The sequence below is a fragment of the Gopherus flavomarginatus genome, chromosome 16 (genome assembly GCF_025201925.1).
Source record: "Gopherus flavomarginatus isolate rGopFla2 chromosome 16, rGopFla2.mat.asm, whole genome shotgun sequence".
Classification (NCBI taxonomy): domain Eukaryota; kingdom Metazoa; phylum Chordata; order Testudines; family Testudinidae; genus Gopherus; species Gopherus flavomarginatus.
Window position 1 is genome coordinate 6,382,623 of NC_066632.1, and position 27,502 is coordinate 6,410,124.

Genomic DNA, 27,502 nt, shown 5'->3' on the forward strand with positions numbered 1-27,502 from the left:
GGCCATTACCTCAGCTAGACGAGTGTCAGAGCTGAGGGCCCTCACAGTGGACCCACCGTATACCATCTTCCATAAAGACAAGGTACAGCTGAGGCTCACCCTGCCTTTCTTCCCAAGGTGGTCTCAGCTTTCCATGTTAAGCAAGAGATTTTCCTCCCACTCTTTTTCCCAAAGCCCCATTCGTCCTGCAGGGAGCAACAGCTCCACTCGCTAGATGTCCGTCGGGCGCTAGCATTTTATGTGGACAGGACCAAACCCTTCCGCAAGTCCCCCCAGTTATTTGTGGCGGTAGCGGACCGGGTCAAGGGGCTGCCGATTTCCTCCCAGAGGTTATCTTCCTGGGTTACCTCCTGCATCAGGACCTGCTACAACCTGGCCCACGTTCCGACGAGCCGTGTGACTGCTCACTCCACCAGAGCACAGGCATCATCTCTGGCTTTCCTTGCCCGCGTGCCAATCCAAGAGATTTGTAGGGCGGCGACCTGGTCATCGGTCCACACATTCGCTTCCCATTAAGCCCTGGTTCAGCAGTCCAGAGATGATGCGGCTTTCGGTTCTGCAGTGCTCCAGGCCGTGACTTCTCACTCCGACCCCACTGCCTAAGTAAGGCTTGGGAATCACCTACCTGGAATGGATATGAGCAATCACTCGAAGAAGAAAAGACGGTTACTCACCTTTGTAACTGTTGTTCTTCGAGATGTGTTGTTCATATCCATTCCATACCCACCCTCCTTCCCCACTGTCTGAGTAGCCAGCAAGAAGGAACTGAGGAGCTGGCGGGGCGGCAGGGGTATATATCTGGTGCCAAACTGGCGCCACTCTAGGAGGCGACCTGCCAGCCAACTGCAGTTGCTAGGGTAAAAAGTTTCCGGCAGACGTGCACGTGCGGCGAATACACCTACCTGGAATGGATATGAGCAACACATCTCGAAGAACAACAGTTACAAAGGTGAGTAACTGTCTTTTTTCCAGGCTGGATCAGATCCCTGCTCTGTCTAGCCCATCATCCATCCCCAGCTAAGCTTGGGTATGTCTGCCTTCCCGCTGCGCTGGATCAGATCCAGCTTGTCCAGCCAGCCCCATATCTCCCCCCCCACACACACACCGGATCAGCCCACTGGGTCCAGCGAGCCAGCCTGGGCGGGAGGAGGAACAGGAGAGCGCCAAGCATGGGGACAGTATGCACCATTGGGCAGGCAGGTTGTTGAGCCCTTGGCATGGACTGGGCTAGGGTGTGTGGAGAAGTGGGCTAGGCCGGTGCGGCAGAGGGAGCACAGGGGACTAGCTTTCCCAGTGGCTGGATCTGGTGCAACGAGATGCTGGGTTGCACAGAGCAATGGGTTCATTCGGCATGGCAGGAAGGTGGTTGAGATGTTGGGCCGATGGCCTACAGGACTTTCCTAGGGGAACACGGAGACTCCCCTTGTTCCATTTCTCTGTGCCCTGCTCCTGGTTCTGTCCGAGGGCTGGGGAGCGGGTATGTGGTGGATCAGAGTAGGCACTGGGAGCTAGGACTCCTGGGTTCTGTCCCTGCCTCTTGCACTCACCTTGTCACCTGGGCGAAGAGGCTGATCTCCAGTCTAGGAGGATGGAGCCATTCCGAATGGCCGGGTGTCCCAGGTTTGTCTCCGTCTCCTACATCTCGTACCAGCCACTCTGCTCGGAGCCACTCTCCTTGTCGCTCCTCACGCAGTCCTTAGCACTGTCAGCTCAGCCAAGTGCAGGCTTGGTAACGGCCCTGCCGATCTACTGTGGAAGGGCTGGGCCGGGAGCCGTCGGCTCTGCTGTTAGCAGTCGCTCTGCTCCCTTGGCTGTGCCATGGAAGATGATGGTGGGCGGCTGGGCTCAGGTCAGTGACCAGCTCTCCTCTCGCTACTCCAAGTGCTGACCATGGACCACCCGAGGAGGCGCATCCTCTTGTCATGCTGCAAGATGTCTGACATCGTGGACGAAGGCATCACGCGTTAGTGGTCCCTCCCTCCCATCTGCTCCCCCCGCCAGGGCTCCCCTCTCCCTTGGACATACCTCACAGTTGGGGAGTTGACTTGTCTACATTTACGTTTGCATCTAATTTCCCCCCTTTTCAGTGCCCTAGATGCCCTCCTTGCTATTGGTACCTTCCCAGCCAGGTCCAGTTCCCTTAGCCTGGCGCTTTCAGCCCCTGGAACCTCTTCAGCGCTTTTCTCAGACTCTCATTAACTCCTCGCTGCTCCTCCCCCACGCTGCGGGCAGGGTCCTGGCTGGGGAGGGGGAATGCTGGCTCCTTGCTCCAGGGTGGAGGAGCCCTGGCGTTGAGGGGCACGGAGCTGAGCCAGGAGTCTAGCGGGGTGCCCCCTGCACACTACAGAGGGACCTTCTCTCCCTGCTCTGTACTGTCGCAGCCCATGGCCCCACATCAAACTGGCTGCTGCATTATAGCCTGTGGAACCCCCCAGCCTGTTGCCAGCGAACACCCCTGTTCCCCTTGGCTTTCCCTTCCCCCTATCCCCGTGGAGAGCGGCTGAGGTGGGTGGCTAGGACACACTGACCCACAGCCAGTGTCTGCTCTCTCCTAGTTGTGGAAGATATTGATAAGTGCCGGGAGCCAATCCCCAGCCTGGAGGCCATCTACCTGCTCAGCCCTGTGGACAAAGTAGGAGCTCGGGACTGGGGCAGGTGGATGGGGAGCAGGGGAGAGCCTGGGGCAGCTCCTAGTGCTGCCTGGAGGTGGCGCTGTCCGGGGGGATGCACAGCATGATGTCAGGATGGGAATGGGGCAATAGGGGCTCCCCAGGAGGCTGCTTCCCTGGAGCTGGGCTTCGTGTTCTTTGCCACGTGAAGCACAGACTGTCCCCCAGACCTCTCCGCAGTGCAGTCCCATGGGGGTTGGATGGGAAGGTGCAGCAGGCGGAGAGAGGTGACCTCAGCTGAGACTGAAAGCAAAGGAGAATCACTGAGGCAGGGGCTGTGGGGGAGGAGGCTCCTGCGTCTGCAGCAGGGAGGCGAGTGGAGGGAGACCAGGGGCAGGGGGCGCTGGCAGAGCAGGGTGAAGCCCAGAACCCGCAGGGGCTGCGCGTGGAGGGAGCGCTGTAGGAGAGGACCGTGATCTGGGGCTTGGGACAGGGCAGCCAGGTTCTCACCTGTCACAGTGGCCGGTTGCAGCGTCCAATCAGCTTCCGAACACCCTGCCTGGCTAGCTGGTGTGGCGAAGCTGCAGGTGCCCAGTGTGGTGCCCGGGGAGGGAGTAGGCCCTGATGGCAGCTGCCTGGGATTGCTGCTCATCCGGCTGTTCCCTGGGCACTGCTCAGAGCCCACTTAGTTCAGCAGCAAGGCCAATGCCAGGTCCCGTCCGTGGCTGGGCCCTGAGATTGTCCCAGGCACATGGGCGCATGCCCTGCTCCAGGTGGGGAGGGAGCCCAGAGACAGGGGAGTGAAAACCAGCCCACCTCCTGACGGCATCATGCTGGGCCCTGCGTCCCCAGGGGCTGGGCATGGGCTGGTCCCTTCGGGCAACAGGGAGGGGGCTCGGCTGGTGCTTACAACTCCCCTCCCACCTTTGCAGTCGGTGCAGGCTCTGATCAGTGACTTCCAGGGCACCCCCACTTTCAACTACAAGGCAGCTCACGTCTTCTTCATTAGCCGTGAGTATTCGGGGGGCAGCGGATCCCCCAGCTGAGAGCCTGGCCAGTGACACACTGGGGGTGGGGGGTCTCTCTCTGCCAGCAGGCCAGTGCCCTAGCAGACCAGACCAAACGACCCCACCTATCCCTTCCCCCCTTTCTTCCCCACGGGCCTGCCTCCAGCCAACACGGCTCACGGCGTGCGCCCAGAAAGGCGGCCTCTGGCTACCATTCCCAGCATGCATTGCTCCATCAGTCCCAACTGGGGTAGGGGGATAGGACACCACCAGAATACCCAGTGTGTCAGGGTCACATCTGCTTCTCTCCATTACAGCGGCAGGGGAATCCCAAGTCCCCGTTCCTCCTTGTGCATCATTCGGAGTTGTACAGTCCGGTCACTTCCCCCTGTGGAGGGACTGAGGGCAGGGTGTGAGAGGGGCTGCATAGGAGAGATTGTGCCCCCCCCCCTCCTTGTTGCTGATGCTGCAGAAGGCGAGAACCCGGTGTGACTCTGGTTTGGTGGGGCTGGACTCATCGTTGACTCCTGTGTGTCCCCGCTGGCTTGCCCAGGTTCCCCACAGGTGTGCAGCACTACGCCCCTGCTGTGCCCATCCTGGCCCTGTCTGTGGGGGCTGGGGCTGTGCTGGGGGTCCTGAGCCCTCTGCATGTCACCCCCACCCACTGCCTTTGCCTTGCAGCCTGTCCTGAGCCTCTGTTCAAGGAGCTGAGGAAGTCACGGATCACCAAGGCCATCAAAACACTCAAAGAGATCAACATGGCCTTCCTGCCCTACGTGAGCCAGGTGAGGGGTGGCTGGGCTTTGGAGGAGCTGGGCCGCGGGGTGGACGGTGACGTACGACACCCCCTCCTTGTGTCGTCAGTGGATTTCCCCCCTCACACCCCTGAGGGGAGGTCTGTGTTGTCAGTCTCAAATCCATTGATGGGGAAACTGAGGCACAGAGCAACATGAGCCTGGTCTACACACAAAAGCTTTGTTGGTATAAGTTTGTTACGGGGACACGAGTGAAAAAATCCCCCCTGTAACTGCAGCTGGGGTGGCAGAGCCCTTGGGTAGATGCCATTATGCTGGCAAAGCAGTCCTTTCGCCACTGTAGCTTATTTCATCTGGGGTACCAGTGCCAGCTGTGCCAGGAGAAGCTCTGGCTGGTATAAGCTGAGTGTCCATCAGGAGGCTTTGCTGGCTCACCCATCCCATTGCGCCAGCAAACCCTTCATGGGCCGTGTAGATGAGCAGAGTCACCCTTGCGGCGCCTCGTGCTGCTTGTCCTCAGGAGTTCAGTCCGCTACAGGCCGATATCATTTTATTAGTGTCCAAGTACTTTTGCCCCAATGGCTCATTCTGTTTGGCCAGTGAAATAAGCGACAGCAGCAGGCGCGCATTGATGCTGGGTTTGCCTGTGGCTACACTGGGGCTTTCACCAGACTAGAAGCATGGCCAAGCTCCCTCCCCAACATTGACTTCTCCAGGGCAGAGACACACCTCTGAGGGCACCCGGGAGTCTGCAGCTCAGCAAGGACCTGAAGCCGGGGAGTCTTCATCCCAGGCTGGTGCATGAATCTCTGGGCCGCGGTCCCTGTACCGCAACAGGAGTGGCTCTGGCAAAGGGCTCTCCCTCACTAGGGGCTCGCTATGGCTCCGCCAGGCTGGCCTGCTCCAACAGCGCATCGTGGGGGCATGGTATGGAGCACAGCTGGCCTGGCTGCCAGCAGTTGGCTCCAGGCTCTGATCTCTGCTCCCCTTGTCCCCCAGGTGTACTCCCTGGACGGGCCACAGACCTTCCACAAATGGTTCAGCCCCTACAGCTCCTTGGAAAAGAACAAGCAGCTGGAGATGATGGCAGAGCAGATTGCCACATGGTGTGAAACCCTGGAGGAGTATCCAGCCATCCGCTACCGGAAATGGTGTGCCCTGGGGAAGGGGTACCCATCCATCCACTACAGGAAGTGAGTGTGCCGGGGGAAGGGCTGTGACGAAGTGGGAATGTTCTTATTGTTTTCTTTGAATACTGCGTGGGTGCCTGTGACCCAGCAGGGAGAGGGGAGTATTGACCTGGGAAGGTTGCAGGGGAGTTTTGCTGGGACTGTCTGCATTGGGGATGGGAGACTTTCTTTGAGGCCAGATACCTGAACATAAATATATCAGAAGGATTAATATTAGGGAGGGAGTGGAATTATTTAAGCTTAATACCAATGTGGACACAAGAACAAATGGGTATAAACTGGACACTAGGAAACTTAGACTTGAAATTAGATGAAGGTTTCTAACCATTAGAGGCGTGAAGTTCTGGAACAGCCTTCCAGGGGGAATAGTGGAGGCAAAATACATATCTGGCTTTAAGAGTAGGCTTGATAAGTTTATGGAGGGGATGATATGATGGGCTAGCCTAATTTTGGCAATTAATTTGGCAACTGATCTTTGATTATCAGCAGGTAAGTATGCCCAGTGGTCTGTGATGGGATGTTAGATGGGATGAGATCTGAGTTACTACAGATAATTCTTTCCTGGGTGCTGGCTGAGTCTTGCTCATATGCTCAAGGTTTAACTGATGGCCATATTTGGAGTCGGGAAGGAATTTTCCTCCAGGGCAGATTGGAAGAGGCCCTGGAGGTTTTTCGCCTTCCTCTGCAGCATGGGGCGCGGGTCACTTGCTGGAGGATTCTCTGCAGCTTGAGGTCTTCAAACCACAATTTGAGGACTTCAGTAACTCAGACATAGGTTAGGGGTTTGTTATAGAAGTGGATGGGTGAGATTCTGTGGCTTGCATTGTGCAGGAGGTCAGACTAGATAATCATAATGGTCCCTTCTGACCTTAAAGTCTATGAGAAACAGAAGGGGGGTTGGAACCACGTGACACCTTTGCCTGGGAAACTGGACAAAGGCTGGGGGAGGAGCAGGGGGAGGCTGGGTGAGATGGCTGGAGGGAGTTTCAATTTGGAGCTGGCTGGAAAGTGGAGGGGAGCCTAGCCGGGGCTCTGGCCTCCCTGGCGCCCCCAAGATGGACCTAACTAAAGGGGGTCCTGTTGTCTGTATTGGCAAGACCTGTCTTGGACTGTATTCCTGTCATCTAAGTAAACCTTCGGTTTTACTGGCTGGCTGAGAGTCATGGTGAGTCGCAGGAAGTCGGGGGTGCAGGGCCTTGTCTCCCCCACACTGTGACAAGAGGTACCCAGCCATCTGCTTCAGGAAGTGAGTGTGCCTGGGGGAAGGGGTACCCAGCTATCCCCTATAGGAAGTGAGTGTGCCCAGAGGGAGAAGGGTACCTGGTCATCTCCTACAGGAAGTGCGTGTGCCCCTGGGGTGGAGCTGTTTCTGACCCTCAGGGTTTGTCTTTGCTGCAGGGACCATGAAGATAACTTCCACCTGGCACACGCTGTGCTGGCCAAACTCAAGGCATTCAAGGTATACAAGCCCAACATAGGAGAGGTGAGCGAGCTCTGCCGGTCACGTCCTCACCATGTGTCATAAACAGATAGTTAAGGGTTAATGCCTCTTTTACCTGTAAAGGGTTAAGAAGTTCACCTAGCCTAGCTGACACCTGACCAGAGGAACCAATGGGAGAACAAACTGTTTCAAAAGGAAGGAGGGAAGTTTCTTTTGTTTAGTCAGTTTCAGCCGGAGTGTAAAAGATCAAGGAACCAGCTTCTTATCAGAGTAGTAAGTTTTAGAAAAGAATAAATAGGTTTATGTTTATTTTATTTTGTAACTTGTCTTTGTGCAATTAGAGGAATAATCAAATTTGGGTGATATTGTGTGTACTAAGGTTTTTGCCCAGAGGAACATCCTGTGATTTAAATCTGTTGCTGTGAGGTCAGCTGTATGTGGTCTCCCAAAGTTTTTTTTCTTTTACCTTTCTTTTCTTTAATTAAAAGCCTTCTTTTTAAGAACCTGATTGATTTTTTCTCCTGTTTTTTAGATCCAAGGGAATTGGATCTGGACTCACCAGGGATTGGTGGGGGGAAAAAGGGAGGGGGAAGGAGTAATTCTTCCTTGTTTTTTAGATCCAAGGGAATTGGATCTGGACTCAGCAGGGAATTGATGGAGGAGTCTCTCGAGGCTACCCAGGGAGGGAAGGTTTTGCGGGGGGAAAGAAAGAGTTTTCCAGATGACTCAGACATCTGGATGGTGGCAGCAAAACCAGATCTAAACTGGTAATTAAGCGTAGAAGTGTTCGTGCAGATCCCCACATCTGTACCCTAAAGTTCAGAGTAGGGGTGAAATGGGGGAGCATGTGAGAAGTAGAAGGAAGGAGGAGGGATTTTAAACCTGCTCAGAGATCCTGGCGGGGGGAAGGGTGGGGTCTAGACCCCCTTGGAGGTCCTGAGGAGTTGGCAGAACAATAGCATTCCCTGTGTGGGGACTACGGGCCCCAGCCCTTCTCTAACACTGGCCGTGGGCAGATCTCAAAGTGATCTACAAAGGCCAGTGTCCTTATCCCCTCTGTAGAGATGGGGAAACCAAGGCACCGCCTGGGGAAGTGTGTGCCCAGCACAATCTCTCTTTTTATAAATAGGGCAGTTCGGTCACAGAACTAAGCGTCGCGCACAGAGCCTCTTCCACTCCTGGACACTCCTGTCTGTGTGTGCTCCTACACCCATCCCCATGGTATCGGAACGTCACTAATGAATTCAGCCTCCCAGGGGAGGCAGGGTGGCCTGTGTTACAGATGGGAAACTCAGGCATGCAGGGAGTCTGTCAGAGCAGGAACTAGAACCCAGATCTCCTAAGCCTTAGCCACAGCTCCTGCCATCCCCGTCCCATTCCCAGTAGAGGGGAGCTGCAAATCCACCCTGCCCTGGATTCTCACATGGGATACCCAGTGGTTCCTGTCCCCCTAGGAGAAGCAAAGTGATGTAAAATCCAGGGCCTGCCCAGATCTCTCCGTCCTGTTGCTTCTGCTCTTGCTTCCAGCCTTTGCCAAGCTGCTGGGAGACTGTGCACCTGTGACCAGTTGGGAATGTTTGTAATATCTTTTATGAAGCTGATGCGTGCCTCAGTTTCCCCTATAGGTTGCATGGCTTCTCAGGCAGGGGGCTGGGGTGGAAGGGCTGTCAAGGAAGGGAATTATACCCAGATCAGCCTGGGGGCTGGAAAGACCGTGCCGACTCCAACGGCTCCTGGCTGGATGCTCCCAGCAGGGAATCGGAGTAGGGCCCCCAGCTCGAGAAACACAGAGTTGGGAAGGTTTGAGCTGGGGGATAAAGTGAGGGAACCTGGGAGCTCTTGCCTGAGAACTGACCAAGGTCAGACCGAGGCCTGGTCTACACAAGGCAATTGGGTCAGTGTAACTGCGTCACTCGGGGGCATGAGAAAGGCGGCGTCACAAACGATGCAGCTGCAGTGGTTTACATGTAGACACAGTGGTGAGCTGGCGCCGGTTTGCGGGAACCGGTTCTAAAAGGGCTTCTAAATTTAATAACTGGTAAGTTTAAGTGACCCAGGAGCGTAGCTGGGGGAGAGCAGGGGGAGCAGCCGCTCCCTGTCATCACATTATCCAAAAGTGGCGCCTTAGGCGCTGACCCCGTGAGTGCTCCAGCTCCCCACCCCAGCCCCAGCTCACCTCTGCTCCGCCCCACTTCTCCCCCCCTCTACCCCCGCTTCTCGTGAATCAGCTGTTCACCGTGGGAAGCCTGGGAGGGCTCAGATGCAAGCAACGACTTGGTGCTCAGGCCCAGGGAGGCGGAGATGCAGCGTAGGTGAGCTGGGGCAGGGGGGTCGCCCGCGCCGCAGCAGGTAACCCCGCGGGGGGGGGCACAGGGGAACCACTCCCTGCCCCAGCTTACCTCCGCACCGCCTTCGTCTCCCTGCGAGCTCGGCCTGACCCGGTGGTCCAGTCGAGCGGCATGGCTGTAGCGCCGCCAGCCACCTCGAGGCAGTGCAGTAAGGAGGCAGGGAGTGGAGGGAGTTGGATAGAGGGCAGGGGAGTTTGGGGGGGTGGTCGGAGGTGGATATGGGTCAGGGCAGTCAGAGGGCAGGGAACGGGTTTGAATGAGGGCAAGGGTCCTAGGGGAGCAGTCAGGAAGGGGGGGTAGTCAGGGGACAGAGAAGCAGGGTGGGTGGGGCAGGGGTCCCGGTGGAGGGTGTCAAGGAATGCGGGGGATGGATGGGGCAGGAGTCCCAGTGGGTGAGGGCAGGCCACGACCTCCTTGTGAGATGAGGAGGGAACCGGTTGTTAAGATTTTGGCAGCTCATCAGTGTGTAGACAGGCCCTGAGTGAGAGACCCAGAGCCTGAAAACAGGTTTCGCTGCAGCTTGGCCGGGCTCTGAGCTGACCAGAACGGCCTCTTGCTTTAACCTTCAGTGGGCTGGGCTGCCGGGGCTGGGGTCCAGGTGCCTAAGAAACCCGACTGTTCTGCCAATGCTGGGGGAGTGGCCCTGTCACCTGGGCCGAGGGGCGTCGGGCCCTGCGGAGTGGACGGGTCTGTACCAGGGTCTGTCTCAGCTGGACTCGCTGGGCAAGGCTCCCGCGGTGAAGCCCAGCGGTTCAGTCTCAGGAGGTGGGGAGGCCGTGTGGCCTGTCCTGCAGGAAGAGAGAGACCTGTTGGGGTCTGGCACAGCAAAGGGCTTCCTCCCAGAGACTTCCCCAGCTGGGGTCCTGGCACCGACCCTGTGGATCCACGAGCGTCTTTCCCATCCACCGAGGCAGTGTGGCCTAGTGGATAGAGCCCTGGACTGGGCCGGGAGATGAGGATTCTATTCCCAGCTGGGTGACCTTGGGCAAGTCACCTCGCTATTTGTGCCCCCTCTGGGATCGCTGGCTGCCATGACACAGACACGCTGTAACTCTGTAACGCCCTGGGCCCAGACGCTCTACCACTGCTTTGGGGGGGGCCTGAGCCATGCGAACCCCACTGACACCAGCAGCAGGCACACAGCTCTCCCAGCAGCAAGGGGACCTGGGAGTCAGGGCAGTGGGAGCTGCTGCCACTTGGAGCTCTGATGGTCCAGGGGGCAGGCACCTCCCAGGGAATCCAGGACAGTGAGGGGACCGGGCTCTCTCCTAGGAGCTCCTGAAGCTGTTGGGGGCTGAAGACACATCCCTGAGATGGGGAAGTGTGGGGCCCGATCTGCCCTGTGTCCCTGGGGGCGAGGGGGGACATTAACCCTGCTCTCCCCACCATGCCCCTGTCCTTCCCCTGAGTGGCAGCAGGAGTCACTCTGTCCCCTTCTCTCCCTGGTTCAGGAACCAACGAGGACGAGGAGGAGGAGGAGGAGGAGGAGGAATGGGTGGACATGGCTACAGAGGAGGCTGCTCTCAACATCATCCTAAAGTAGCACCAGGGCAGAGAAAAGGTACAAACCTTCCCTAACTGGGCTGGGACCGAGACTGTCTTCCCCTTCCCAGCACCCGACCCCCTGCAGAGGGTCTTGCCATGATGAACCACCACCCCTAATGGGGACCTTTCTCCTGCATGCTCTGGGACCCCCCAAGATGGGAGTGTTTGTCTCCTCCCCTCACAGGCACTATCCCAGATCCTGACTCTGCTTGTGTAGGAGTCGTGGGTGATTTGGACAATGGGCAGGTTCCCGCTATCCTCCAGGGAGGCCTGAGCCCTGCAGCTGATGTGGATGGGGAAGGGAGGTCCCGGGCTAAGAGGCTCTCTCTCCCCTAATCCCTCTCCTGGTAGGTGCAGGATGAGGCCCAGCAGCTCATGTTCCTTCACGCCATCCACCCCACATGTCTCGCTGCACAGCAGAAAAGGCAGGACACACTGGAGCCGCACTGCTGCCCTTCTATGAAATGAACTGGTTGAGTCTGCTCCAGTTCTCTTGTCTGTAATCAGGAGGCTAAAATGAATGAGGGATGGTCTTATGATTACAACATGGCCAGGGCCGGCTCCAGCTTTTCTGCTGCCCCAATCCGCAAAAAAAGAAAAAGGAAAAAAAAAAAAAAGAGCGGCGGCACTTCAGGAGTAACTTATTGCTAATATGGGGAAGTCTCTGGGAGGAAGAGGCCGTTCTGGTCAGCCTAGAGTCCAGCCGAGCTGCAGCGCAACCTGTTTTCAGACTCCGGTTCTCTCACTCAGGGTCTGTCTACACACTGATGAGCTGCCAAAATCTTAACAACCGGTTCCCTCCTCATCCCACAAGGGGGTCATTTTACATCACTTTGCTTCTCCTCCGGGACAGGAGCCACTGGGTTTCCCGTGTGAGAATCCAGGGCAGGGTGGGTTTGCAGCTCCCCTCTGCTGAGGGTGGGATGGGGGCAGCAGGAGCTGGGTCAGGGCTGACTTGTGGCTAAGGCTCAGGAGAGCAGACGGGAGGGAGGGCTACTCATGTACACTATGTACAGACAGAATTTCCATGATGTGGTGACATTATAAATGTTTGGGGTTTAGATGTTTTCCGTGACACACTGTTCCATTCAAAAGGACCTACCATTAAATGCCATCATCACAAAGAGTGCCAGACACATAGAGTTTAACGTTACAATTCCTGCTCAAGGTTTGGACAGACCAGCAATTCTCACCTCCAGCTCTTCACAGGTCAGCCAGTTGCTGGTCACATGGCAATATAAGGGAACTATTTGATCACAGAATCGCAATGCACCCATTCTAGGGAATGAGCACTTCTCCCAGTTAGTGAAATATACCTTTATTGCCCTTGGGCATTCTTCCAGAACTGCCTGGACAGAGAGAAGACAGGCAATGTCTAAAGGACATATTAGCAAGTCACCTTGCCTATTTGTGCCTCAGTTTCCCCATCTGTAAAATGGGGATAATGATACCAGTCTCGACCGGGGGGGCCCCTCTGGGATAGCTGCCTGTCATGGCACAGATGCTCTCTAACTCACAGCTGGCAGCACAGGCCTGCCTCCAGAGGGGAGCTTGGCACACACCTGGCTGCCCAAACCATCTACACGGAAGGAATTGACAGCCTGCTTGTTAACCACCGGAGCTACTTGCTGCAGCAGATCTGGCTCCAGCCTGCAGCCCCTGGCACTGCTCAGGCACTCAGTCATCATGGGAGGATGACTCCCCGAGCCCCACCCTGGAAAGGGGGCCCCAGGCTGCTCCCCCAGGGACTGTCAATCATTCAGTGAGGAGCCGTCCCAGTCCCTCCTCATAATGGGGCCTGGCTTGGCCACCAGGTCCGACGTTCCTGCTGTTTGGCCCCTGCTGACTTGTCCTCCACCCCCCAAGACATCATTGAGGACAAACTGGACAAGAAGTTGTGGCCCTTTGTGTCGGACTTGGTCCTTGCCACCAGTTCTCAGGCTCCTGTCAGGTAAGGCTGAGCCTGGCTGGGCTGTGGGGAGCAGAGTCCTGACACGCCCCCCACCCAGGGAATAGGAGCCTCTGTGCCTGGGAGTGTGTGGACAGGACCCTGCCCTCTATGGGGGAGGGGATGCCTAAGAGCCTGGAGCCCTGGACCCCTCTCACCATGTCTCCCGCCCCCCAGCAGTCCCTCAGCACACCAGGGCCCAGGATGGAGGGAAGGGACTGGCTGAGTTTTAGACAGCACCCCCAGCCAAGGGCAGGTGCCATCCTCCCCTACTCCCTCTTGCCTGCTTTGGGTCTCCTGTCCCACTGCCTTGGGCAGGGCCTGCCCCTCAGCCTCCTCCAGGCGTGGTGGGAAGTTTATCGGTTCAAGGGGCCCTGACCGGCTCCTTGCCCCTGTCCGGCGGCCGCCCAGCCTGGGACAAGTCTCGCCCCTGCAGTCCCTCTCCGCCGCGTGTCTCCGGCGTCTCGGAGACACTGGTGGCCACCGTACGGAGCTGCGGGATGTGCTGCCGCCTGCAGCACACCCCTGTTCCAGGGGCTCGATTGGCTGAGCTGCCCGCAGAGCAGGACCCAGGTGCTTCAGACCCGGGCGGAGGTAAGCAGGAGGGAGGCGCTGGCATGGGGCAGGATGGTCCTGTCCTGTGCGGCACTCAGCCACCCCCCAGGCCCTACGGGGAAGTGAGGATGGGCGCGGGGACGCCTGGGCTTTGTGCCAGCCCTGCCATGGACTCCCCACTGGCACATCCGAGCTAGCTTGGGGGATGTCTCTTGGCTTGGGGGCTGGGCCGCAGAGAGGGCTGGTGGTGATGTTTCAGGCCACCAGGGACCATTGATTTGTGCCGTGTGAGCCAGGCCAGGACCCCTCCGCCAGAGCAGGGGGTGACGGGTCTCTCTCCTTTGCCCCAGGGCCCCGACAAAGCCCGCTCTCAGCTGCTGATTGTAGATTGGAGCTTCGACCTGGTGTCCCCACTGCTGCACGAGCTCACCTACCAGGCCATGGCCTACGACCTGCTCAGCCTCGAGAACGACACCTACAAGTAGGGGCTGGCTGCCAGCAAGGGGCGCCCCGCACTCCTCCTCAGGCGGGCTGGGGGGGATGTGACCCAGGCACCTGCACCGCTCCGCAGCCCCCATGCTCGCGGGAGGGGTGCCGCAACCTGACCCCGTCTCCCCTCCCCCACAGGTACAAGACGACAGAGACCAGCGACTCGCAGGAGAAAGAGGCACTGCTGGACGAAGACAACAAACTGGGTGCAGCTACGCCACATGCACATCGCTGACATCTCCAAGTGAGCACACTCAGCTCTGCCCCTGACATGCCCATGTGTGCCCCGCGCATACCCTAGATATGCTCCCACGCGTGGCTGGGCTGCTGTGGCTGGCCCCAGGTGAGGCCTCTGCCCTCTAGGGGACACTGTGCACTGGAAGGGGCCGGGATCTCACCACCGCCTCCCTCCAGGCCAACATCTAGGACCTGTCCCAGATGCTGAAGAAGATGCCCCAGTACCAGAAATCAAGTATCAGAGGGGTAGCCGTGTTAGTCTGGATCTGTAAAAGCAGCAAAGAATCCTGTGGCACCTTATAGACTAACAGACGTTTTGGAGCATGAGCTTTCGTGGGTGAATACATGCATGCATCTGAGGAAGTGGGTATTCACCCACGAAAGCTCATGCTCCAAAACGTCTGTTAGTCTATAAGGTGCCACAGGATTCTTTGCTGCTTTTCCAGTACCAGAAAGAGCTGAACAAGGTAATGGGGCTGGAGCTGTTAGTGGGCGGGGAGCAGGGCATTCAGTGGGGCTGATAGGGGAGCAGGGTGCTCTGTGGGGCTGGTGAGGGACAGTAGGGACTCTCTGGGGGGCAGGACACTCTGGGGCACTCCGCTTTACTGCCTGATGAGAGCTGCTGACCTGTACCGTTGGGCAGAGCCATTTTCCCCCCAGGTGCTGTGTGGCACCATGGGCAGCAGCCTGCCCATCAGTGCCCAGAGCTGCCCCATTAGCCCCAGCAATGGCAGCCCTTGGGTAACGCCTGCGCCTTAGAATCATAGAATCATAGACTATCAGGGTTGGAAGGGATCTCAGGAGGTCATCTAGTCCAACCCCTGCTCAAAGCAAGACCAACCCCAGCTAAATCATCCCAGCCAGGGCTTTGTCAAGCCTGACCTTAAAAACCTCTAAGGAAGGAGATTCCACCACCTCCCTAGGTAACCCATTCCAGTGCTTCATCACCCTCCTAGTGAAAATTTTTTTCCTAATATCCAACCTAAACCTCCTCCACTGCAACTTGAGACCATTACTCCTTGTTCTGTCATCTGCTACCACTGAGAACAGTCTAGATCCATCCTCTTTGGAACCCCCTTTCCGGTAGTTGAAAGCAGCTATCAAATCTCCCCTCATTCTTCTCTTCTGCAGACTAAACAATCCCAGTTCCCTCAGCCTCTCCTGTTAGGTCCTGTGCTCCAGCTCCCTAATCATTTTTGTTGCCCTCTGCTGGACTCTTTACAATTTTTCCACATCCTTCTTGCAGTGTGGGGCCCAAAACTGGACACAGTACTCCAGATGAGGCCTCATAAATGTCGAATAGAGGGGAATGATCACGTCCCTCGATCTGCTGGCTGTACCCGTACTTATACAACCTAAAATGCCGTTAGCCTTCTTGGCAACAGGGGCACACTATTGACTCATATCGAGCTTCTCATCCACTGTAACCCCTAGGTCCTTTTCTGCAGAACTGCTTCCTAGCCATTCAGTCTCTAGTCTGTAACAGTGAATGGGATTCTTCCGTCCTAACTGCAGGACTCTGCACTTGTCCTTATTGAACCTCATTAGGTTTCTTTTGGCCCATTCCTCTAATTTGTCTAAGTCTCTCTGTTGCCTGTCCCTACCCTCCAGCATATCTACCACTCCTCCCAGTTTAGTGTCATCTGCAAACTTGCTGAGAATGCAGTCCACGCCATCCTCCAGGTCATTAATGAAGATATTGAACAAAACCGGCCCCAGGACCGACCCTCAGGGCACTCTGCTTAAAACGAGCTGCCAACTAGACATGGAGCCGTTGATCACTACCCATTGAGCCCGACGATCTAGCCAGCTTTCTATCCACCTTATAGTCCATTCATCCAGCCCATACTTCTTTAACTTGCTGGCAAGAATACTGCGGGAGACTGTATCAAAAGCTTTGCTAAAGTCAAGGAATAACACATCCACTGCTTTCCCCTCATCCGCAGACCCAGTTATCTCCTCACAGAAGGCAATTAGGTTAGTCAGGCATGACTTGCCCTTGGTGAATCCATGCTGACTGTTGCAGATCACTTTCCTTTCCTCTAAGTGCTTCAGAATTGATTCCTTGAGGACCTGCTCCATGATTTCTCCAGAGACTGAGGTGAGGCTGATCTGTAGTTCTCTGGATCCTCCTTTTTAAAAGATGGGCACTACATGAGCCTTTTTCCAGTCATCCAGGACCTCCCCCAATCGCCATGAGTTTTCAAAGACAATGGCCAATAGCTCTGCAATCACATCCACCAACTCTTTTAGCACCCTCGGATGCAGTGCATCCGGCCCCATGGACTTGTGCTCATCCAGTTTTTCTAAATAGTCCCGAATCACTTCTTTCTGCACAGAGGGCTGGTCACCTTCTCTCCATACTGTGCTGCCCAGTGCAGCAGTCTGGGAGCTGACCTTGTTTGTGTAGACAGAGCCTTGCTCCTGCAGCTCTCGGGAGAGGGCCTTGGTGGGCTTCCAAACCAGCCCATTGGAGCCACTCCTGGTGCCACTGAGCCATGTGCCAACGGAAAGCTCCTGGCCACTGGCGCAGGTACCCTGACAGCTGCTGGTCTCCAAGCCCCAGCCTCGTGGTGACTAACAGAGAAACCGTGGGCTGCTTTGGAAGCTGCTTCCTCCTCCTGATCCTCCCCTCCAGCTGCCCCGCTCCACCGCAGAGGACGGGGGCTGGAGAGCACTGACTTGGCCATGTAGATGTGGGTTGGGGCCTGGGCTGAGCCAGGTTTGGTGCAGGGATGGCCTGGCTGGGTGCACCCTGTTTGTGATCATCTGGGTCTGGCCTAGACTAGCACCCCTTCAAGCCCCATGCCCCTGGCTGGTTCACGGGAGGGGTGGGGAGGGCAGGCGGCTGCTTCCCAGCCCAGCTGGGGGCTGCCCTGGCTGGGAGACAGGCAGAGGGAGAAAATGCAGTTCCTCTCAGCAGCACTAGGGGCACCAGCCAGGTCAGGCACTCTCAGCCTGTGCGCCCCCTGCAGCCCAGACTCTGCATTGCAGCTCTCCTATGCCCATACCCATCGCACCCTGCCATGGCTTTCCCAGCACCTGCCAGCCTCAGAGTGCCCCAGGCTTTGCAAAATATGATCCCAACCCCGCAGAGGGTTTGGAAAATGCCCAGCAGCACCCGTGTGACGTGAAACCTAAGTAACAGGCACCCAGAGTGGGAGTGACTCACATGGATTTGGGGGCAGAGCTGGGCATGGAACCCAGGAATCCTGCCTCCCAGCCACTGATCTAACCCCTGGACCCTACTCCCCTCCCAGAGCTCAGCACAGAACCCAGATGTCCTGCCTCCCAGCCCTCCCTGCTCTGTCCATACTTCTGTCCCCTTGGACCCCTGCTAATAATTGCACATGCAACTTGCTGGGGAATGTGCTCTGGAAGAGGTCGGTCCCTTTGAGCCCAGCAGGCCCTGTTTTCCCTGCTCCCTGGGCCAGTTCCTCTCTCCCTGCTGGACAAATGAGCACTGCCAGTGCTGCATGCCTGCTGTGGATGAGGTGAGAGACCCTGGCACCTCTGACCTACTGCAGGGGCCCAGCCCCAATCTGCTCAGCTGCAGAGCTGTCTGTCCCTGATCCCCGTGGGGAATTATCAGCCACAGTTAACAGCCATTTGGGTAATTGCTGCGCTGCTGCCAGGAGAGTGGGTGGTGGATTGGAGGTGCAGAATTAAAAGGTTCCAGCAGAGACACCTGCCCAACGATGAGCTTGCCAGCTTCCACCATGGCTGCCCTTACAGCTGGGCTGCCACTGGGATTCCGTGTGCACCCCCAGCCTGCACCTTGAGCAAGGGGGACCCCAGCCATACACGCTGTACCCCTCAGCCTTCCCCCCAGAAGCATGAGGGGGTCGCAGGCCTGAGACAGCCGGCCATTGCCTGGTCAGTGCCAGTCGGAAGGGTGGGTTCGGCAGACAGGCCCAGCCTCCAGTCCCTCCCTGGGCAGAGGGCAGGATGCTGCCCTGGCTCTGCCATGCTCTGCTCCAGGTGCTGGTGAGGACAGCAGGAGAGGGTTGTACGTGTCAGCCCAAGCTGTGGGCTTGGGGGATCTGATCACTGTGTTGGCCCCAGCCCTAGGGGCTGGTGCGAATGTGGTGCTGTGACATTGCACTCTATATGATTTTATAAAAATATATAATGTAACTGGAATATGCTTCATGAAAAAGGTCTCTTGTAAGGTATCATTACAAAGCGTATAATCTACTGAGTGTGGTCATCCTATTTGTATAAATGTATCACTCTTGTATCTGAAACTAGAAATATGAAATATCACTCTGAGGGCCTATTGTAATTATGCAATACAAATAATCACATGCTGATCTACAGAAATACTTTTGTTCCGTGGCCATCCCCACTGGTTTAAGAGATTAGTCACTGAAAATGGAACTTGACATCTGCGTTTAACTCAGTCCCCTCGTTCTTTCTGCTCAATACACACTCGGTGGTAGGTGTGTCCACATAATAAGGTTATGAAGATGGGTCTATGGGAGGGTTCGACTTCCTCTAGCATGGTCTGCTATTGCAGGAAGGAGGTTTGCTGGGAAGAGATGGGGTCTGTCTGTCAAGAAGGAGAAGAACATCGTCATGCACTGGCTCACCAACCTTATGAGAAGAGCTTAAAACTAAGTTCAGAGGGGGCAGGTGAAAAAAGGCAGCAGATGAAAAAAGGTAATCTTAATAGCGGACTAGATTATTGGGGAGAAGTAGATGTGGAAAATTGCAGTAGAATTATAGGAGAAACAAGAGGGAAATCCATGGAGGCATCTGCTTAACATCTTAGATGTCTAAACACAAATGCAAGGAGTAATAATAATGGGGAATAAATAGTAAGAACTGGGAGTTTTAGTACATCAGTCATAACTGAGCTTAACTGGCATCACAGATATTCGATGGACTAAATCTCATGACTGGAATATTGGTGTAGAGGGCTATAGCTTGGTCAGGAAGGACAGGCAGGAAAAAAAGAAAGGAAGTATTGCATTGTACACTTGTTCTGAGGTCCAGAAGGAGGTGAGAAGCAGACCAGTTGAAAGTCTCTGAGTAAAGATAAAAGAGGGAAAAAACAGGGGTGATGTCCTGGTAGGGGTCTATTACAGACCACCAAATCAGGAAGAGGAGGGAGATAAGGCATTTCTAGAACAAATATCAGGATTTGTGTTTTGGATATTTCTGTTAATAATGGGAGACTTTACCTACCCAGACATCTGTTGAAAAAGGAATATGGCAAAACACAAAATTATCCAGTAAGTTCCAGAAATGTACTGAGGACAATGCTTTGTTTCAGAAAATGGAGGAAGTAACCAGGGGGACAGCCATTTTAGACTTGATTCTGACCAACAGGGAGGAGCTGGTTGTGAAGGTGAAGGTGATTTGGGTGAAAGTGATCATGAATGATAGACTTCATGATTCTAAGGAAAGGAAGGAGTGAGAATGATAGAAGAAGGACTACAAAAAACAGACTTTAACATACTCAGAGAATTGGTAGGTAGCCACCCATGTGGAAAATATCGAAGGCATAAAGGAGTTCAGGAAAGCTGGCAGTTTCTCAAGGAGACGATATTAAAGGACAACCACCAATGCAAAGGAAAGATAGGAAGAATAGTAAGAGGCCAATATGGCTCCATCAGAAGTTTTTTAATGACCTGAAAATCATAGCAAGGGACAAATGTAATTGGAATTCTTTTTCCATATGGTTTACTGCAAAGAGTGTCATCATTCTGAATGCTTTAAAGGCAGCATCACTTCCAAAATCAAGAGTTGGCTCTACATATGGCCATACATATGACACCACACTATATTAAACACAATAAAAATTAATTTAGTTGATTTGTTTGGCAGGACATGGAAATTAAGTATAAATTTCAATTCATTGTAAAACAACATAAAATCAATATTTGTAATACAGTTCAATAAGGTTTCATCAGGCTTTTTGATCAAGCAAATTAAAAAGCAAAGGAAACCAACTAACCACACTCAAGGGTCACTGTGCATTCTCCAAGGCAGTTTCTTCTCTTTCTTTCTTTGGTGCTTTTATTTTATATAAATTCAACCAGGAGCAGTTTTTCAGATAAAACCAATATTGGAAAGTGTGGCAAACAGAGAGAAGGACTAAACCAAAATTCAAAATGATATAGAGAGAATGAGAAATTCTACACTGGAGCAAATGTAGCCACCTATTGGACTGCTTACATGTACGGGCCCAGATATTGAAATGTATTTAGGTTCCTAACAGCTACTGATTTGAGTGCGAGTTAGGAGCCTAAATACCTTTGAGGATCTTGTCCATGTAATTACAGCACATACCTGGTGAGCTGCAGATTGTGTGGTATGCTACAGTCACACTGACGTCATAATAGTGCTTGCATAATCTGCACTGGCTGTCCTGGCCATGACAGACCGAGAGGCCAACTGCCTATCAGTACGGGAGCTCTGTGGAGAAAGGACTGTCTGGAGGAAGTGTTGAGGAAAGATTCAAACATGAGTAAATTTGTGAGTCAGCAGGAGGTAACTGACAGAGGTAAGGGTCAGCATTGTATTTTCTGTATCCATTCTATATTCACACACACATTCAGAAAGCACAGGCATACAGATAGATTAGCTGTAATGTTCTCTGTTTATATGACCAGAACCTCAGCTGCTGTAAACCAGTGTCGCTCTGTTGTCTTCCTTGTAGCTGTGTTGATTTACACCAGTTGAGGAGTTGGCCTACAGCCTCTGGACCTGGAAACTTTCCTGAGAATCTGAGTTTCTATTGAATGTTATGGAGGAGGTCTTCCTTCTTTTGTCCCAGGTGTTTATGTTTATTATAGGTCCTCATTTTGTGTCTTCTGCATCCACGGAGCCAAGATCTAACTGTGGAATCCATCAGAGATGGGGGAAATTAGAACAAAAAATGCAGAAGGGCTTCTCCTCTGGCTGTCTAAATGAAGCTCTGTTAATATCTTAAATGCAGGATAAGAAAGCATGGGGTCACATTTCTTAGCAACACTAGAGCGCCTAATCCCACACTATCACTACTGCAACTAGGTGGGCAGTGTAGGTTACAGTTAGGATTCAGTTTGCATCTGGGTGTTAGAACTGACGGATGCAATTTGCATAAAGGATGGGCAATCACCTAACGTCAAGCAGCCTTTCCTGGGAAGGGGAAATCTTGTTAGTTCCTCCTTCATGCTTTGGAATGCTGTTACAATGGAGACAGATACATATGGCATTTCAGATTTCTTTTTAAATCTTAAGGCTCCTGGAGAATTTCTGCCCACAGCTAAGAGATACATGGGAGATAAAATCCTGATTTTTTTAATACATCAGCTATTTCATAGTTTTATAGAGTTTAAGGCCAGAAGGGACCATTAGATCATCTAGTCTGACTTCCTGTATTTCACAAACCATTAAATTTGACCTAGCAACCCTACACTGAACCCAAAAACTTGTCTTGGACTAAAACATTTCAGTCTTTAGGAGACTAAACTGTTGCGTGCCATAGGCAGATGACAGGAGAGACTGAGGTTCCACCAATGCCTGAGGCCCTTGCAATGGTAGAGAGTTGATTAGGTCAGATATACCCAGATGATCCTAGCAGGTGATCAGTACCCCATCCTCCCACCCAAAGGTCCCTGCCAATCTGAGTAGGGGAAAATTCCTTCCCACTCACAACTCTGGAGATCAGTTGGACCCTGAGCATATGAGCAGGACATCTAAGAAAACAGATTCTCTGACCCATCTTGGAGCACTGGTCCACCCTACCAGGTGTCCCATCTCTTGCAATGGTCAATCCCTGATGCTTCAGATGAAGGTTGGAGAGAACTACCCCACCCCACTCACAGCATACACCTAGCCAATTGTGCATGGGGAAAAATTCCTTTATGACCTCTACAGGCAACTGGATGTACTCTGTTCCATGAGTTTTCTCTGCAAGCATTTAAACTGCCATGAAATAAGATGAAAGGCTTTCTTCAAAACAGGGGGCCTAAAGTTAGGCTTCTAAATTCATAGTGAGGTCTAAAAAAGTGGCCTGATTTTCAAGAGATACTGAGCCCCCACAAGTTCCCAGCATAGCCAGTAGGACATCTGGGTGCTCAGGATTTTTGAAAACAAGGCCCTGACTAAGCAAAACTCTTAAACCTGTGCTTAACTTTAGGTCTCTTTGTTGGCTTAGAGTTAAGCATGTGACTAAGATGCTGATTCAGGGCATAGGTGCCTTAATATGGATTTAGGAGCTGAAGTTTAGGCACCCAGTTTTGAAAATTTGGGCCATAAATTATTATTCTGTATGCTATCAAACCTCATAAATTGATAGTAAAGAGGGAAAGGAAGATTATTTTACATGGGGATCTACTTGAAAGGAGTAAATTTTCTTCATTATGATTTCCCCCCCCCCCAACACACTGGGTCCTTCAGCAAACAAACCTGGTCATCAGGAGGAAGGAAGAGGATTTACATGATTCCCAGATCTACTACTCACTCCTCACAGTGTTTGGACACCTGCAGAATCTTTACTAGATAATGAATTAAAGAGGCCAACACCAATTTCTACTATCAGTGGTAACCAGCTGAATCTTTTTATTTAATTTCAGATGTTTATAATGAGATTGTTTCCCTCTTGGTACATATGGATGACCAAGATAAGGACAAAATTGCCCTCAGGATTGCCTGTATAGCTGAGACCAAGCTGGCTATCGTTGTTACCGTTCTGCTAGAAAAACTACAACAGGATGAGGTAGGGTAGTTTCATGAAATTAAATCTGCTTTCCATGTGTCCACACCAAATTCTGCCTGACTTCATGGGGGTAATTCACTATAGAAAGTGGCCTGGCACACCATAGGCATAATCAATATTCACCCTTCTGTCCTCAGGCATGAACTCATCATGCAAAATGTTGTTATTGCAGATCAGGATGATATAATGCTCTGTAAAGAGAGCATTGTCCTTTTACACACAGTGGAGTACATGGGTTGCATATAGTAGAAGTACACTATAGGACCTGCAGTAATCTCTTTTAATAATACTTTGCCCTTCTTTAGCATCTTCATCCAAAAATTTCAAAGCACTTACCTAATACTAATGAATGAAGACTCACATCACCCTGTGAGAATGGTCGGCATGATCCCCATTTACAGATGGTTTGTGTCACAGGGAATTAAGTTACTTGCTCAACACCACTTAGCAAGTTAGTAAAAGAATGTGACTAAAACCCAAGTGAACTGAGTCCCTGCTCTTATTCCTAGCCAACACTCCTTTCTTATGATGACATATTATTGAGATTATAGCACTGAAGGGACCTTCTCTCTATATTTTCTACTAGGGGAATTCTGTTACAAAAAAAATAAAAATGATGCACACAGTATTTTAACATTTCTGGAAATATACAATATAATTGCACCAGTTCAAAGTAGATTTGCTTTTTTATTTCTAAATCCCAGTTAGCAAGTATGTCTGTATCAATACAGACAACAAAAAAGATTCAGGAAATGTTTTTTGACAAATAGATTCCTTACTATCCATATTAATACAGAACTCTAAGTAACAATTCATTTCAACTCACTACAGAACCGTATTTCTGGCACCCCTCAGCCACAGTGCAAAGGCTTGGTGGAGTCAGGGGTCATGGAGGAGCTGAAGGAGGGGGAAGTAAATTGCTGGGAAGGAGCCTGGGTGTGAACTTGGAGGGTTGCTGGGTATGGATGGGAAACATATGGAACAGTTTTTTTGGGAGGGGTGGGGAGGAATTGTTAGGGAGCTCCCCCCATGCAAACCCTGGCTGACCCCTAACCTCTCCCATTCAGGAAGGCACATCTGCCCCTGTCTCCATGTGTTCCTGCACCCCCATGGGTCCTTGTACCCCTTGTCCACATGTGTCCTTCCACCCCCACTCAGACACCCACTCCCCCATCCCCATGTGTCTCTGTGCCTCCATCCAACCACCCCCTGTCCCTGTGTAGCTCTGCACCTCCTCCCCCATCACTATGTGACTCTGAACCTCCCTCCCCCTGTAACCCTGTATCTCCACTCCCATTCAGCCCCTCCCCCAATCTGTCCTCCCCCACTAGCCCTTATGAGCAGAACTGAACTGCTTGTCTTGGCCTCCTAGTACTTTAATTATTTTAATTACTCGATTAATTATGAATCTCTTTTGGTTTTAAATAATAAAATTGTTGCATAATCCAGAGCTACTTGAAGTACATAGAGCTTATGTATTCATAAATTATCAGTGACAATTTTCAATTAAAAAAATCCTCCTTACATTTAAAAATTAATGGAAGGAGCTTCTCCCCAGTGGAGCTGTGTGTTCTGATTGCAGTTTGCAGAAGCATCCCTTTTCAAGCAGCACCACTGGAATGTTTAGCCAATCAAGAGATCTGATTGGCTTTGAACATTCCAAAGGGCTTTATGACCTTGGCATGCAGGTCACATAGGTTTACAGACTCACAGGAGACAGAGCTGGAAAAGACCTATTGGATCATCCAGTCCATTTCCCTGCTAACGCAGGAGCATTCCCAGCAGCCATTTTCCACTGTTTTGGCCAAACTAATTTTAAAAAGCCCCTAATGACTGAGCTTCCACTGTTTTCCTAGGAAGACTGTGTCATAACCTTATAGACCTGTCTCCCAGGTGGGGCATTTTTTCTTTTTATTAAAGTCTAAATTGTATGTCTTCTTTTAGTTTAATCCCATTACTTCTACTTTTACCTAAATGTATTATACTAAAAAATTCCTCTCCTTCCTTGGTGTTCACACCCTTCAGATAGGTGGATGGTATTATCATGTCTCCCTCACAGTCATCCCTTGGCCGCATCGGCCATAGACAGCTCTGTCAGTCTGTCTTCGGAAGTAGAGGTCTGCTCGGGCCCAATTTTTAAGCCCAACGTGAACTGGCCCCAAGTCCACTAACCTCACCCTGAGAGGGTTGAATCATTTCCCATCCTGGTCCCAACCCTTCCCCCCAAACCGGATACTGCCACTGCATCCTGCTCATGGGGCCGGCGCAGCGGCAGTAATGTGCAGCAATGGCTTGATCCTCTGACACTGCCCCCTGCTGTGCCGATCCCATGGGCTAATGGAGGAGAACTGACCTGACCTGAGCCCAAGAGAGTCAGGTGTTTTTTCATCCAACCTGACCCTGACGCCTGTAGTCAGGTTGCAGGGCTCTATTCAGAAGTCAATTCTGCCACCTCCGTGCATTCTTTTTTGCTCTCAAATGAATTACTTCCAATTTGTTGATCTCTCTGGGAATGTGGTGCTAGAAAATGCAATAATCCAGATGTAGTCACACCTCAGATGAACAGAGAGGAACTGGTGTCTTCCTGCTTTGTGCTGTTGCCGAAAACTAACTGCTAACACTACATTTTTGCAGCTATTAGTACATTAGGTTACACTAGGTTACACAAAGTGTTTAACATGGAGGAACAATGGTTCATTGAGGCCTGAGCAGGAGGGCTTCATCGGCACTCGTGATCTTCCACCCTCCCGAGCTATCTAGATTTATGCCTAGTGACACCAACAACTCCCTCCTTTGAGAATACTCAACAAACTTTTGGCTGAGTGTTCTCACATCCAAAGGATAACATGCGATTAAGCTCTAGGGAGCTGGAGTGCTTTACAGCAAGCAAGCAAGAGAAGAGTAACGATACACAACACCACACCAGTGAGCAGGAGGCGAACAATGCCTTCCCCTAGTTCCCTCAGGTTGGGTAACCAGCCCCAGAGGGAATCAGAAATAGTGGGTTCCCCTTTTTAGGCCTTCCACTGTTCAAAAGCCTGTTTGGCTGACAGGATGTGCTTGTTAATATCCTGTGTGTTTTCTAGGACAGAAGTACAGCATTCATCCCCTATAAGGGCGCACACCCCGCCCTGTGAAGCCACACTTCCACTGAGAAAGTGTCCACGTATGTCTCCATGATCACAGATCAGATGGTATTCCTGATGCATCTGTAAGGGCAGTGGGCCAAGTCTGGTCCTCAAGATCACTCCGAATGGCCATCAGCTGGTCATTCAGGAAATCCTGAATTCCTAAACATACTAGATCCCACTGCAATGCCTTCCCAGCCTCAGTGATATTCAATACCATCTTTCCTTGGTGTAGTACTGTATTACATCTGTTATTTAACTATTCTCAGGCACTTTCAAAAGGCATCAACATTAATAGCATAGGAGGGGGTTACATTATTAGTCACTGGAATGGTTTCAATACGGGTAAAATTTTTAGTGGCAGAACAAACTCTTCGGGTACTTTTTATGTAAAATCTAATTAGAGAGAGCAATACATGCTGAAGGATTTATCCAGAACACAGGACGCAGCCTGTAGAATAAACTCCAAAATCCTAACAATACCACATTCCCAAGCATGGGTCCCACAAATGTCTTCCCGCCAGTGTATAATTCTTTGTTTCTTTACCAGGGTCAGTTCTTAATGTTCTTTCTAGTCAGGAATTCCTGGACTTTGGCCATTTCAGTGGAGTGAGTGTTCCTTCTTTCTCAAAACAGTCATGGTGCAGCATCCTACAGGGGAGAGGTTACCAGCACATCACCCTGTAATAGTTTTGCTTTTTCTAGAAAAATGCAAAGGCACAGTAGATCTGTCAGTGGACAAGGGAGAGGTTACTAGCACTTCACCTTGTACTTTTTCCCTGCTGTCCAGAAGGCACAGTGGAGCTAGAAGGAGAAATAGGCTAATCTTCAGTAAGAGAATTCTCCCGAGGTGGAGGGGTCTTTTTGCAGTGAGAATCTTGGGTCCATGCAGTCAGTCTTTGGCACTTCACAGCTGTGTTGATAGTCAGCAGGACTTAATAAGGGCCTTTCCAGCATGGAGCCAAAGCAGTCTTTCATTGGTGGACCTTTACATCAATCCAGTTTCCTGGTTCCAAGGAGTGGTAGGGCTGCTAGGGTCTTTGGGTAGCGCTTCTTTACCTGTGAGAAAAGAAACCTAACACATTTCATTAGTGCCTAGCAGTGTTTTGCAAACCTTATAGCTGCATGGGCAAATTCAAGCCCTCCTTTTCCTGGTTGTTAGCCAAGTCTTGACTGTGAATGGAGTCAGTGTCCTATCTATAGCCTGAGCTTGCTATTTTTTCTTTTTCCAGTGAACTTATTCTGTTCTTTGTTCTTCTTTCCTTTTTGGCTTCTTTTAACCTACAAAGGAATCTTCCACTCTTTACTCATACACCTTTTTCCCAACAACGAACACATAAACATTGCCATCATACAGTACATCAGTCTTATTATTCAATGTATGCCACATATACCCTTCCACTAAAATAACTTTATTACAGAACTTTGGAGCAACAAGCTAGAACAAGCACACCCACTTTGAGGAGTTCACTCAATACAACCTCTAGTCCAATAGCTTCCCACCATCCCCAGCCCTCTGGCTAGAAATCTGAGGTAGCCA

At 52.1% G+C, this 27,502-nt stretch overlaps 2 protein-coding genes and 1 long non-coding RNA gene across 3 annotated transcripts in view; all 3 read left to right on the plus strand.

Annotated features, from left to right (window-relative positions):
* The first annotated feature begins 1,579 nt into the window (after positions 1-1,579).
* On the plus strand, positions 1,580-6,858 carry LOC127035297 (syntaxin-binding protein 2-like). The gene is made up of 5 exons (XM_050925014.1): positions 1,580-1,963; positions 2,556-2,632; positions 3,542-3,620; positions 4,298-4,401; positions 5,371-6,858. The coding sequence occupies exons 1-5, from the start codon at positions 1,891-1,893 to the stop codon at positions 5,566-5,568; spliced, it is 531 nt and encodes a 176-aa protein (XP_050780971.1). The 5' UTR covers positions 1,580-1,890; the 3' UTR covers positions 5,569-6,858.
* Positions 6,859-6,868: 10 nt separating this feature from the next.
* The window catches only part of LOC127035534 (maestro heat-like repeat-containing protein family member 2B), a 69,533-nt gene continuing 48,899 nt past the window's right edge, over positions 6,869-27,502 (plus strand). The window contains exons 1-6 of the mRNA XM_050925543.1: positions 6,869-7,020; positions 7,620-7,769; positions 12,710-12,846; positions 13,749-13,879; positions 14,026-14,131; positions 22,692-22,834. Of these exons, the coding sequence (XP_050781500.1) occupies positions 6,965-7,020; positions 7,620-7,769; positions 12,710-12,846; positions 13,749-13,879; positions 14,026-14,131; positions 22,692-22,834 (723 nt within the window). The 5' untranslated portion in view covers positions 6,869-6,964. The remainder of the gene's footprint in view (positions 7,021-7,619; positions 7,770-12,709; positions 12,847-13,748; positions 13,880-14,025; positions 14,132-22,691; positions 22,835-27,502) is intronic.
* LOC127035302 (uncharacterized) lies at positions 9,568-11,312 on the plus strand. The gene is made up of 2 exons (XR_007769644.1): positions 9,568-10,911; positions 11,247-11,312. It is a non-coding gene; the product is annotated as an uncharacterized LOC127035302 (long non-coding RNA).